Here is a 12,081-nt window from a genome sequence, read left to right as displayed (position 1 = left end):
TTGCCCATCCACTGGTTCCAAAATGTTTTCCGAGAGACTTACATCACAGTGACAAATACGTCTAGATATTGTTCATACTCAATGAGGGGAAAATGGAATGTATCAGAAGTAGTACTACCTACGCGGAGTATTCAAAACCCGATAGACTTTAAGCAGTAAAATAAATTCCGATTCGACGTAGTTATAAGAATTCGATCTATATCCATCTAATTATACTTGTCTATCTTCTTCCCCATCTATAGTCTATGCGGGTATAAATTAACAACAACACATCAGAGCTTTGCCCTGGCGTGCATAACAGGACAGCCATTTGTCTTAGCCCCTTGCCCGAACTCTGCATTTGTCGAGACCGAATCACTCTTCTTCGGCGCGCTTCTATATCCTCCCTTCTCATTATCGCTGTTCGTGATGTTCCCTTCTGCGTCTCTTGCTATTCCCAGCTCCAACAGCTTGGCGAATGCTGCTTTGAAGTCGTTGAAGAATAGCTCCTTGTCTTCAGCATAAAGACGCACGTACTTGGAGAACTCAGGATCTGTTGTCAGAGCTATATCGGTTGGAAGCATCATCAACTCCTCTTCTGTGTCAGGGTCAACAGAAGAGAACTGAGTGACACCAGATTCGGGAACTGTCTTCTCAGTCCACTTTTCGGACAGCAGGAGGCGGAAATATTGATTCGAAAATCGTGTCGGGTTGTTGACCCATTTACCCTCGAATCCCGAGTTTTCCGTATGACATCGTCCGAGACTGTGCGCCCCACTGAGGGCTACAATCTCACGGTCGTTGAATCCCATTCGGTAGAAGATGTCTCGGATATGGTTTGCTCCTTGAGCCGCATCAGGAAGACGGCCGCGAGGTGGAAGCTTGCTGTCGTCGGTAAAATCTGTTCGCCCCGGAAGCCAATCGATTTCCGGACCGCCCATGGCTCGGATGGCTGTTACACCGGCAAGCGTCCATAGGTCTGAGTAAGTAATCCATGGGTGAAGACGCTTGATGGGCTCTAGGAAGAGGCGAGCATTCTGAAGGCCGGCGTTGGCGGGGTCGCCACCCTCGGCCTCGTAGCGCATGCCAGCGCCGTTTGAACCCCCAGTATCTGTTGTTACGTCATATGTGCCAGAAGAGTGCCTAAAGACTACATTAATCATGAACCGATGTTTGTTGGGTTGTTGTAGACTTACCAGGCTAGGCGCACAAGAACAGGGCCGGCACTTCCATCGTCATAGTCTGGCTGGCGGAGAAGATCAATGACGGATTTTCTGACAGATTCGAAGTCACCAGGCCTCGAGGCCTGGGTTTCTGGTAGCGGCTTATCGATACTGGCCATCTCGAAAAGGCTTGGTGGAGAAAATGAAGAAATTTGCGTGGTAGAGTATAAAATAAACAAAGTGTACACTGAGTCCGAAAGCAATTCCAAGGTTTGAAATACAGGATCTTAATAGAAGGAAGGAATGACTACAAATAGAAAAGTTGAAGTGTCAAAGGATATTAAACATAAAAATCAGGAGACATTCTCGGTGCCATGTGATTGTAAATTAGACCAAGGCCCACAAGCAAGAGTCGTGATTGTGGGTCGGCAAAGACTGCCGAGGTAGATTGATAAGGATCAAGCCGAGGAAGGGATATTTCCAATCAATCAGAACGAGATAAGAGAAAAAATTAAGTAGTTCAGTCTATGTTTGTTGTTCAACTTTTGCTTCCTCTTCGCCACATTTGCATCTCAATGAATGTTGCTCCAATATCTCCAACTACCCCAAATAAAAAAACTCCCCTTCGCCCGGTTGGTCAACTCGGTCTCCAAATCGGCTAGGTCTGTCGACTCCAACTCTTTTCGAAGAGTCATACCATCTTCCTATCGCTGTACCTAAAGTCCTAGATTTTTGCCTCTAAAGTTAGAAACGTTCTGGCTACTGAGTTTTAGGTGGTGAATCTAAGCGCTTAGCCGCAAGGCCCAACTGGAAACAACACGTTCTGCGCTCAGCTATCACCAGCGAAAATCTGTATGGTCAGTAAGCCAAATTCATACTGCTGTATTTTCCATGCTCGTCACCACATTTTCGCCGAATATGAATAGAATTACTTCTAAAGGATATTATTACTTTGGTTCGTAATTCAATTAGATTTCCTTTGACGTTCACTGAGCGGACTTCAAAAGCGAGATACCACTCATCGCGCTAATCACTATCCAATTTCCACCAATTGGACGTTGTATCATGAAACACTACCAATCTTCCGGATGAAACATCTTGGCAGGGACACTGCGGGTCAAGGTCATCAGTTGAAAGGCTAAAGCGCCCTTGTCATGGATGGTTGTGAACTTGTCTTTCTTGTTTCCCTGTCTTCTTTTGTTCTTTTCGTTGTATTATACTTATAAAATGAGGTTGTTCCTTCAGCTTTTGAGTCTGGCAGCTGGACTGTCCCAGGCGACAGCTACCCCTGTATTGTCCAGAGCCGCTGGTGCTGCCAAGAACCTGGTCGTCTTGTAAGCTTTCTCTTTTCCATTGATGCTATCGTTCTCATAAAGCTCTCAGTGGCGATTCATACTCGACTGTCGGCTTCTGGCCCGGGGGCGACTTGCCCAGCCCTGGCAGCCCTCTCGGAAATCCCGCTCTACCAGGACAAACAACAGCAAATGGATTGAACTGGGTGGGCCAATTGACCAGCGTGCTGAATACTTCTTCGGTCCTGACTTATGACTTTGCTGTCACTGGCGCTACAGTTGATAAGGAAATCGTCTCGACATATGCACAGTACTGTGTTGATGATCAGGTGGCCCAGTACAGAGAATATGTCGCAAACAAAATCAGTTCTGCAGAAACACTTGTCGCCGTATGGATCGGGATCAATGATCTCGGTGAACCATTCTGGAAGAAATCGGCAGCGCCAATTGAGAAGACTATGGATCGGTATTTCGAGCTTTTGAAGACGCTGTCTGAGGCTGGACTAAAGAAGTTCGCCCTCCTCACTGTTCCTCGTACGCCTTTTCTCCCTATTCCATAACCCAAGCTAATGTCGTACCAGCAATCGCGGACCAAATTCCGGCTATGATCGGCCAGTCCGAATCAGACCTCAAGACGCTTCGTGCAGACATCATTGCCTACAACAAAGCTCTGACTGAGCGTGCTGCTACCTTTTCAAAGTCTGGCTCAGGTATCGAGGTGACCGTGTTTGACACGAAACCTACTTTTGACACCGCAGTCAAGAACTTCAAAGAGTATGGGGCCAAGGATGCGACATGCTATGGTGGAAATGAGTGCCTATGGACTGATACATATCATGCCGGTGTCGCTATTCACAAAGCTCTTGCCAAGAATTTTGCGGAGGGTGTTAGTAAAGTTGTCACGTTCTGAGCATTGAATCTTGTAGAATAGTTGCGCTGGTATCCGTAGAGTCAATTAATTGACCTTTCAACACCCTTGTTGGAGATCGCTAGTTTGTTGGTTTGGCGATGAACACATCGGGGCATTTAGCCGAGCCAGCATGTGAAGTGCCCCTCACGTTCCAATCACGACATGCAATTTTATCCCTCACCTATTGTTATTACTGTCGACATAATGGCTAATCCTCTCTCGACTGCCGATCCCGTGGCGCTAGAAGTTGATGAGGCTGATACCAACACTGCTAGCGATACTGACTCTCTTGGTTCAATTGAAGGGAGCTCCACTTCGTCAATTAACTCAAGCATTCTAAAGTATCGCCAAGAGAACGGCCGCACCTATCACGCGTATAAGGACGGCCAGTATGTGATCCCTAACGACGAGCAAGAGCAGGATAGGCTTGATTTGCAGCATCATCTTTTTCTTCTCACCTTTGATGACAAGCTCTATTTATCGCCCGCCGGTCGTGAAGGTCGTCAACTACACAATGTTCTCGACGTTGGGACAGGTACTGGACTTTGGGCTATGGACTTCGCCGATGAGCATCCCAACGCTTCAGTCATCGGCATTGATCTCAGCCCCATCCAAAGTCCCTTCGTTCCTCCGAACTTGAGCTTCCAGGTCGACGATATTGAAGAGCCGTGGACATTTCATGTCAAGTTCGATTTCATCTACAGTCGCATGATGACTGCATCCATCGCTGACTGGCCCGGCTTCTTCGCCAAGGCCTATGACAATCTCAATCCCGGCGGCTGGATCGAACTGGCAGACATTTATCCAATTACCAGCGATGATGGAACTCTCGCAAAAGACTCGGCAACTCATGAATGGGTCACCAAATTGTTGGACGGCACAAAGATGATTGGAAGACCATTCGACGGGGCGAATAAGTACAAGGAACAACTCGAAGCCCAGGGCTTTCAGAACGTCCAACAGGTCGTGTTCAAGTGGCCTCAGAATACTTGGCCGAGATACAAGAAGCACAAGGAGCTTGGTGAGCATAAATCCTTGCTCCAGTTCTCTAGGTTTACGAAGATACTGACCGCGTGTAGGTGCTTGGAATCTTGAAAACATCAGCTCGGGCCTCGAAGGTCTCAGCTCTGCTGTCTATACACGTGTCCTCGGTTGGACTAAAGAAGAGCTGGATGTATTACTCGCCAAGGTTCGCCGCGAATTGAAAGACAGAGCCATTCATTCTTACTGGCCTATGTAAGTCAAGGAACCACATCAGCAATACACTAAGCTAACCTGGTGTAGATATGTTGTATATGGGCAGAAGCCAGAGGAATAAAGTGGTGCCTTCTTAGACGACACGTTGTTTCTCTTTTGTACTTGAAAAGTTAAATAGCCAGAATGTTATTGAGCTCTTTCTGAGTGAAACTCAGACTTTCGTTATGTAGATAATTCCAAGATACAATATTCTATCCTCGCCTTGTCACCTGTCCAACTTCCTCAGATTCCATCAACTGCACGAGTCTACTTCGGAGCGAACTTTTCCAGAGTCCTAGTGACAAGGTTGTAGGTCGAGTTCTTGTCCAAACTCAGGTACAAGTCTGAGCCCTCATTGAAGCTACCCCAAGCAGTCCATCCATACCAGACATCACTGTTGCGATCGAGAAATGCCAGCATGGATTGAATCGTGTCAGCACATTGAGGGAAAGGTCCACCTCCAAACTCTGTGACCATTCCTTGAAAGCCATTACGGCGCAAGATGCGAGTGACTTCCTCAAACCTCTTCACAAAACCACTCCAGGGCTCGCAGAGACCATATGCACCGGCGATATCGTCAAAGTACTGGTGGAAGTCGTAGAGAGTGTTGTTGGCGGGGTCTTGAATGAGGCCGGGACCGATGCCTGGTTGAGAGAAAGCCTCCCAGTCAACGAGGCGGGCAAATTGTGTTCCTGAGACAAGGATCTTCTGTTTGTCGGTGACATTTCGAATCGCAAGGATTACAGCCTGGTTTGTCACGCCCCATTTAGTGATGTCAAGATCATGAGCTGGAGAACTGTCAGTTTGACCACAGGCAATGGACTATGGGTTAAGAGATGCTCGGGGCTTTACATACGTTCATTCATGAGTTGGAAGATGACCTTGGGGTTTGATTTGTATCTTTCGGCAAGCCTTGTCCAGAGATCGGCAAAGTGGTCGTTCGTGACGGTGATGTTGGGGTTGAGGAATGACACTTCAGGTTGTCCAATCACGGCGCAGTACCAACGTGCATAGTTGTGCTGGAACAATCAGTGTGCGTACAACGAAATGAGAGGGGAAGATGTCTACTTACAATATCCAGGATGGCTTGTCCACCGTCATCGGTAATAGCCTTGACGAGCTTGTCAACTGCTTCCATGTTGGTCTCATTCAGGCTGCCCCAAAGCGAGGTCTGGACATGTTGCCAAGCCATAGCAATTCGAAAGAGATTGAAGCCTTTGTCGTGCCATGACTTGTAGTCTTCAACTGTGTTGATGTATGGATAGCTGTGATAACTTGGCTTGCAGGACAGGTCGAGGAAGGTGTTGTAAGCTGATCCGAGGATGTTGACATCGTTGGCGAGACCAAACAAGTTGACACTGCACATGTAAGTCAGTTTTCCCTTGGAAAGATGATCATGTTAAACCTACCCTGCCCATTTTACTTGGCTGGCAATGGTAGTTTGCACTGCGAAAAGCAACGTAAAAGTCTTGAGCTGCATGATGACAATGAAAGAGAAGACTGTGGTCATTTGATAGACTTGACTGAGACTGCGAGAAGGGACTACTTTATAGTAATCTTGCTGCTGATGCGCTCATAATTCAATAATTTCTTTGATCAGTGGCAGTGCCATGTTCGACCTTGACTAACACTTTCACCTCGCACTCCAGTTCCTAAAAGAGTAGTCTGAGATGACGATTCGTCAGCTTCGGCGGAGCCACGCTAGACAGCACCTCGCGATCCGGCCCCACTACCGAAGCTGAGGATCACGCTTTCTTACGATGATCCGGAATCGCCGGCACAAATGATCAGTGAGTGACTCTTGTAGAATTCCATTGGGATCACGGTCAATTGGTCCACTGAACACCTTCCAGCCTTGCCCACTGCTACCTTTAGCGGCAATCAGTGCGTTAATGGCGAGAGCTGGTGAACCTTAGGGCGGAGGCCAAGCAAAGCAGTTCTCAATATTTCTCTAGGATCTGCGCCCCAATGAAAAGCCCTTTCGTAGTAGATATTCTTTCCATAACTCCTGTAACCCATTCTTGCATGATCGGGAAATCGTTCAGATGATTATAAGCAACTTTCAGTGGAAATAGCAGGTTGAACGCTCCCGATGCACCACTTTCCTTCTGTAACATATAATCAACGCATTGACATATCGCCTGTGCGTTGCGGTACCGGTTTTCATGGTTCCAGAACACAAGCTCCGATGCCTCTGGAAATTGGCTTTCGTCGGGAGACATACCTGCATCGAAGACGTAACAGTTGTCTGGCAATGATATCAACTGTCCCAATATTGAATGCAATATCAAGTGAGTTGTGTTGAAGTAAACAAATTCGATGGCTCTTTCGAGATCAGAAAATCGTAGGAGTTGCTCCAGTGTTTCATGGTATAGTTCTGATGATCCGTGTATCCTCTTCTGTCTCCAGCAGCTATGAGGATACATGAAGTTCCACGAGATTCGTAAAGAGTTGAGCTGTTCAAAAGACGCCTGCAACTTTTGACTTATAAGATTTGCAGACACCGGGGAACTCTTCGCATTGAAAATATTATCGAGGTCCTCCATCATGCCAGGGATACCGCATAAAATATCTTGCAGGAATTCTCCAATCGTCTTTGACATGGGTTGCAATGCCCATGGTATATGCTTCCACTCATCTTGTTCTAGAAAGATGCGTTTTCGGTTGGCCATAGCACCGATAGACTGAAACACTTAGCAATAGGTCAGTTGTAAAGGGGAAAAGCTTACTATGAATGATCTATTGATCTGTAGAATGGGCTTCGCCGCGTCCACCTGGAATCCATAAGGTCCTGCTATTTCCGTCTTTCAACGTCAGCGAAACCTAATCAGCAATTATCCCAAGGCTGCCGTACCAATGCTGCAACACCATGGCAGTGTTGTAGCCAGTTTGACATGGAATCAGAAGATATCATCTCATAGACGCCAAGGAACAGCGCACTCCATATGGTGGCATGAGGGAGAGGCCTCGACGCTTCAGTCCTCGTTCCAAGATCGACCTTCAGCTTTTGGACCGCTTTTCCATACAGTACAGAGGCGTTGACTCTCATTTCAGGTATACAGTGCATAGTAGAGAAGAAGGCTTCTGCAACACATAAGCCCGACATACCTGCTGTTGAGTCTGCCTCGCTTGAGAAAAGATTGAGGATCGGTGATCCGTCTTCGAGAGGTGACTTGACCAGTACAAACAAGTTTTTGACGAAGAACGATGTGACTACTTCATTCTTAAAACCATGCAAGTCGATTGTGACAGGCATTTGCTTGAAGTCCTCCCTTTGGGTCAAGGCATTCGGAGACTGAAGGTGAGCATCTTGAGGTCGGATAGTTTTGGCAGCATCATGTAAATGGTTTACAAATACAAGATTGTCGTCGTATTTGCATGGATGAAAGCCTTTACTGCACCTCTGACAGGTTGGTCGCTGTTCATCTATGGTCATCAGCCGTGAACAGAACCTTGAGGGATAATGACGCACCGCATTTGACCCTGCGTTTGCGGCATGTCAAGCATCCTTTACTGCGTCGAGGTTGCGTCCTTGGCTGGGTACTCGATGCTACAAAGCCTTTTGGCTGCGAAGACATGTCCCTGTCTGCAACGTTGGCATGTCGAAGTGAAGGACTAGCATTTTCGCTTGTGAGGGCCTTTTGCGGCTGGCCAGGCGGAGTTGTGAATTTCCTATTTGGGTGTAGAATCAAAATTGGCAAGCTGCAGATGTTGATTGGCTCATTTGTCCGGCGGGTTGGTCTTCGGTGCTCGGGCCTCATACGTCATCGAAAGGATCTATTGGTCTCCTTTCCGACGCTGGTTCAGCAACACAACTCAGATACAAGATCTGGAGTTTCTGATAAGTCATTGAAACCGGGTAGAACCCTTGTTGATAAACAGAAAAGGGGCCAGAATACCACCCAGTCCATGGTCAAACAGGTGCAACTTGATTGGTCTGTTGGGTGGCTCACAATCCGGGTATCAAATACCCAGGCGCTAACGCAGGGCGATGCGGGGGAACGAACAATCGAGTTTTTCGGCAGATGCAATTGATGATAGATAGACTCGAGGTATGTGCAACTGCCTATCTTCTGTGGTCTATCTTATCTCTTATACAGAGGATAAAAAAGTAATTCCTGATAGTCAAGCATAACATTCAATACTTCCAAGCACACTTCACATTCACAATCTTGCGTGTATGTGGATTCAATCCCCACTACCCTAGACTCGACTGGCCCACAGAAAGGAGGCTCAGCTCATTTCACGAACCCTGATGATGTGAACCACGGATCTACAGCCATTCAGGTGCCATTCAGGTGCCATTCAGCTTGCGTAGCCCAATGTTATCTCAACAATAAAGCCTCCATCCATCTAACGACATCGAGGCCGTTCGATGGATGCATTTATCACAGTTTTTGACGATGCTTTCCAGGACAGGACTAGTGACGCCACGGATCTAGCTATATCAGCTTTAGCAGTGAAGCTCGGACTCTAGCATGCCAATCGTTCCCAGAGGGTTACAGATAAGCTATCATGCTTTCGGAATAGCTTCTTCCCCTCGGACTCATTAAACCTTCCGTTGCCCTGGGCCTGTGCAGCAACGACGGTGGAGAAGTTGCAATTATTACCCCAGATTCTACCACCGCGGCTCCTTGTCTTCTCACACGATCACGCATCAAGAATCCAAGACTCTCAATCACGCATTTATTTGATCATGTCTACAGCGGCTGTTTATTCTGCCCCACCACCTAACCCCAGGAAGCGGGCTTCGGTAGCCTGTAACGGATGCCGCGTCAAGAGAACAAAGGTAATCCTCCCCTCCCTGCACGGTTTGAGCCTCAATACGGACGAGTGACGTCGCATGACCTCCATCTACCTACCCATGTGATAGTAGCTGACTCGAGCTATGCGCAGTGCGATGGCAGCCAGCCAAGATGCAGCGCATGCTACGACCGCCAACAAAACTGCGAGTATACCCAGGCTGAAAGCAACAGAAAGTACGTCAACACAGCATTGTGACAGAAACTACATTGACATATGTGGACAGACGACATACAAATGCATATATCAACGCGTTGGAAGCCCGTGTCGCTAGCTTGGAGAAGCAACTCGCCCAGCGCAATGGTGATCCTGGGACACCAGACTCTGCAAAGGACAGCGGCAACTGTGACCATGAGGAGGTGGCCTTCGTAAACGCTACCCAAGCTTCTCAGCCAGCCCCAAACAGCACCGTAAGCGAAGAAGATATGGATGATCTCGCAAATGCTCTCGGGTGCTTCACTCTTGGTGAGATTGGAGAGTTGCGCTATTTTGGCGCATCCAGCAACTTTTCCATCATTCCCAACCACTCTATCAAGGTTCCATCGTCGATCCAAGCCAGACTTCGCGGCATAGAGGCCGCTGAAAAAATGCCCGATTTCATCACGCCTTCTGATGAGATGCGTGATCACCTACTGGAGATTTTCTGGCGATGGCAGAACTGTTGGCAGTACATCGTCCCAAGAGAGCTATTCGTCAGGGATTTATACGTCGAGAAGAGTGGCCGGTACTGCACGCCTTCGCTCATGGCGGCAATCTTAGCAATGTCGTCGCGTTACTCTCCGAGACTAGAGCTTCGGACTGATCCCGATGACGCCAATACGGCCGGTGAAGCGTTTGCTGCTCAAGCCAAGACTATGCTTCATTACGAATGTGAAGCCCCAACGACGTCGACGGTTCAAGCAACAGCCCTTCTGGGCCTGTACTGGGCAACTATTGACAATGAGGGTCTCGGATTCCTGTACATCGGCATGGCGACCAGGATGGCCATGAACCTGGGCCTTCATTGCGATTGCTCACCGTACGCTTCCAAAGGCTTAGTATCCGCTGATGACGTGGAGGCCAGGAACGTCACATTCTGGGGTGTATATTTCTTAGACAAGTAAAACAACCGAAGATTACTGACATGTTTCGAAAACTGACCACGAGAACAGACTTTATTGCCTTGGTATGGGCCGGCCAGCCAGTATCCAAGAGTACAACATCACAACGACCAAACCAAAAGGACTCACCCAACATAGCCCTCTCTTATCCGACTATCAATATGGAATATCCGCTCCATTTCCGACAAGTCACATTCTGGAAAATTTCATGTATACTTGTGACCTTGTACTCGCTACTTCAGAAGTTATCGACCAGCTGTGAGAAATTCATACTTAAGTGGCAAGGGATGGCAGCTGACATGGTACAGATACGCCCAGAGATACGCGTGGACCGATAAAGAAAGAGAAGACCGAGTGATGAAAGCTCATCTACAAGCTGTCGGACTCTTTGACCAGTTACCGAAAAGCTTGAAAATTTCGAGTTCCAGTCTTCAGTGTTCTCCGCCATATGTCTATCAGTTTCAGTGAGTAACTATGGATCTGGTAAGGGTATCTCACTGACGGCTATTTTCCAGTTTACAATACCACCACGCAATATTGCTACTTCATCGACCATTCTTTCAGCTTCTCAATCCTGGCAAGAGCACCATCGCCTATGATCCAGATGGAGGAGATATTCACTCAAAGTCCTGCAGGGAATCAGCCGTCAAGATGGCTAGGATTCTACAGATATTCAGAAAGAATTACACAATGGTATGTGATGGTTCGATCTTAACTATCCTAGCAAACTGACAACGCCTAGCGAAATATGCCTGTCTCAGGAGTCCACCCAGCCTTCACCGCAGCAATCATCCATCTTCTTCACATCAAGTCCACAGGCAACTACGGCAGAAGCGAGGCTATGAGATGTCTTTACATATGCGTCAAATCTCTTTATGAGATGAATGTGAATTGGAATTGGGCTAATCGGTCCATTCGAGCGATCTTGTCCCTGGCTAGGGAATGGGATATCGACATCTGGGCACATGGTCTCGCACAAGAGATCAATGAAGAGAGTAGGCGACAATTTGAACGGTATGAAATGGACGATCTTGTGGTTTTCCATGATCAGGGCTCAGAGGGTAGCTTTGAGCATGTTTATTCGCTGGACGATATTTTCGAGTCTTGGACGTATGACCAGTGTTTTGGGGAATCATCTCTGGACTTTTTCGTTTAGTTTAGGACTTTAATGAGGCCTTGTCTTTGGTGCTGCTAGTCTGATTATATAGCTTAATCCAGTTCTAGGATATTGATTATCCTGCTTCCGATATGAGCGAGGTCTGACACGTAACCAATCGTATATTGACTGTGGCCTATTGTGGAATTGTGGATATCATAAATCCGGCGTGCGGAGATTAGGTTTGGCATATCTGGGGTAACTAGGGTCAATGAGAGTAATTATCCGGGAATCAATCACCCGACCGTGATGATCGCCAGGTAATCATATATCCGGATAGACCCCTCAAACAATGCCCACCAAGAACATATAGATGCTGAGATAGGAAACATCGTCGCATCTTTGCCACAAGATGAGTATCAGTCTCACAAGTATAAGTAGAGGAGCAAGTCACCCTCAAATTCCTCAAATTCCTCATCTCATCATCCTTCTCGGTCCAACA

General features: G+C 47.4%; 6 protein-coding genes across 6 annotated transcripts; 3 read left to right on the top strand and 3 right to left on the bottom strand.

The window, feature by feature from the left end:
- Positions 1 to 272: 272 nt before the first annotated feature.
- Positions 273 to 1,321, bottom strand: FPRO_06705 (Putative heme-binding peroxidase; the record flags this gene model as incomplete). Its single annotated transcript, XM_031228352.1, has 2 exons — positions 273 to 1,122; positions 1,176 to 1,321. The coding sequence occupies 2 exons, from the start codon at positions 1,319 to 1,321 to the stop codon at positions 273 to 275; spliced, it is 996 nt and encodes a 331-aa protein (XP_031078697.1).
- A 1,048-nt stretch (positions 1,322 to 2,369) lies between these two features.
- Positions 2,370 to 3,344, top strand: FPRO_06706 (uncharacterized protein; the record flags this gene model as incomplete). Its single annotated transcript, XM_031228351.1, has 3 exons — positions 2,370 to 2,476; positions 2,526 to 2,968; positions 3,016 to 3,344. The coding sequence occupies 3 exons, from the start codon at positions 2,370 to 2,372 to the stop codon at positions 3,342 to 3,344; spliced, it is 879 nt and encodes a 292-aa protein (XP_031078696.1).
- A 204-nt stretch (positions 3,345 to 3,548) lies between these two features.
- On the top strand, positions 3,549 to 4,662 carry FPRO_06707 (uncharacterized protein; the record flags this gene model as incomplete). The annotated part of the gene is made up of 3 exons (XM_031228349.1): positions 3,549 to 4,365; positions 4,424 to 4,580; positions 4,629 to 4,662. The coding sequence occupies 3 exons, from the start codon at positions 3,549 to 3,551 to the stop codon at positions 4,660 to 4,662; spliced, it is 1,008 nt and encodes a 335-aa protein (XP_031078695.1).
- Positions 4,663 to 4,847: 185 nt separating this feature from the next.
- Positions 4,848 to 6,060, bottom strand: FPRO_06708 (uncharacterized protein; the record flags this gene model as incomplete). The annotated part of the gene is made up of 4 exons (XM_031228348.1): positions 4,848 to 5,368; positions 5,437 to 5,599; positions 5,653 to 5,938; positions 5,990 to 6,060. 4 exons carry the CDS (start codon positions 6,058 to 6,060, stop codon positions 4,848 to 4,850), a joined length of 1,041 nt encoding a protein of 346 aa, XP_031078694.1.
- Positions 6,061 to 6,520: 460 nt separating this feature from the next.
- Positions 6,521 to 8,158, bottom strand: FPRO_06709 (uncharacterized protein; the record flags this gene model as incomplete). Its single annotated transcript, XM_031228347.1, has 4 exons — positions 6,521 to 7,264; positions 7,310 to 7,384; positions 7,435 to 8,006; positions 8,053 to 8,158. The coding sequence occupies 4 exons, from the start codon at positions 8,156 to 8,158 to the stop codon at positions 6,521 to 6,523; spliced, it is 1,497 nt and encodes a 498-aa protein (XP_031078693.1).
- A 1,118-nt stretch (positions 8,159 to 9,276) lies between these two features.
- On the top strand, positions 9,277 to 11,639 carry FPRO_06710 (uncharacterized protein; the record flags this gene model as incomplete). Its single annotated transcript, XM_031228346.1, has 7 exons — positions 9,277 to 9,369; positions 9,477 to 9,559; positions 9,610 to 10,482; positions 10,535 to 10,741; positions 10,792 to 10,947; positions 10,999 to 11,176; positions 11,226 to 11,639. The coding sequence occupies 7 exons, from the start codon at positions 9,277 to 9,279 to the stop codon at positions 11,637 to 11,639; spliced, it is 2,004 nt and encodes a 667-aa protein (XP_031078692.1).
- Positions 11,640 to 12,081: the final 442 nt, after the last annotated feature.

Source organism: Fusarium proliferatum (genome assembly GCF_900067095.1).
Source record: "Fusarium proliferatum ET1 genome assembly, contig: FPRO_scaffold003, whole genome shotgun sequence".
Taxonomy (NCBI): domain Eukaryota; kingdom Fungi; phylum Ascomycota; class Sordariomycetes; order Hypocreales; family Nectriaceae; genus Fusarium; species Fusarium proliferatum.
This window is presented reverse-complemented; position numbering and strand designations above follow the sequence as displayed.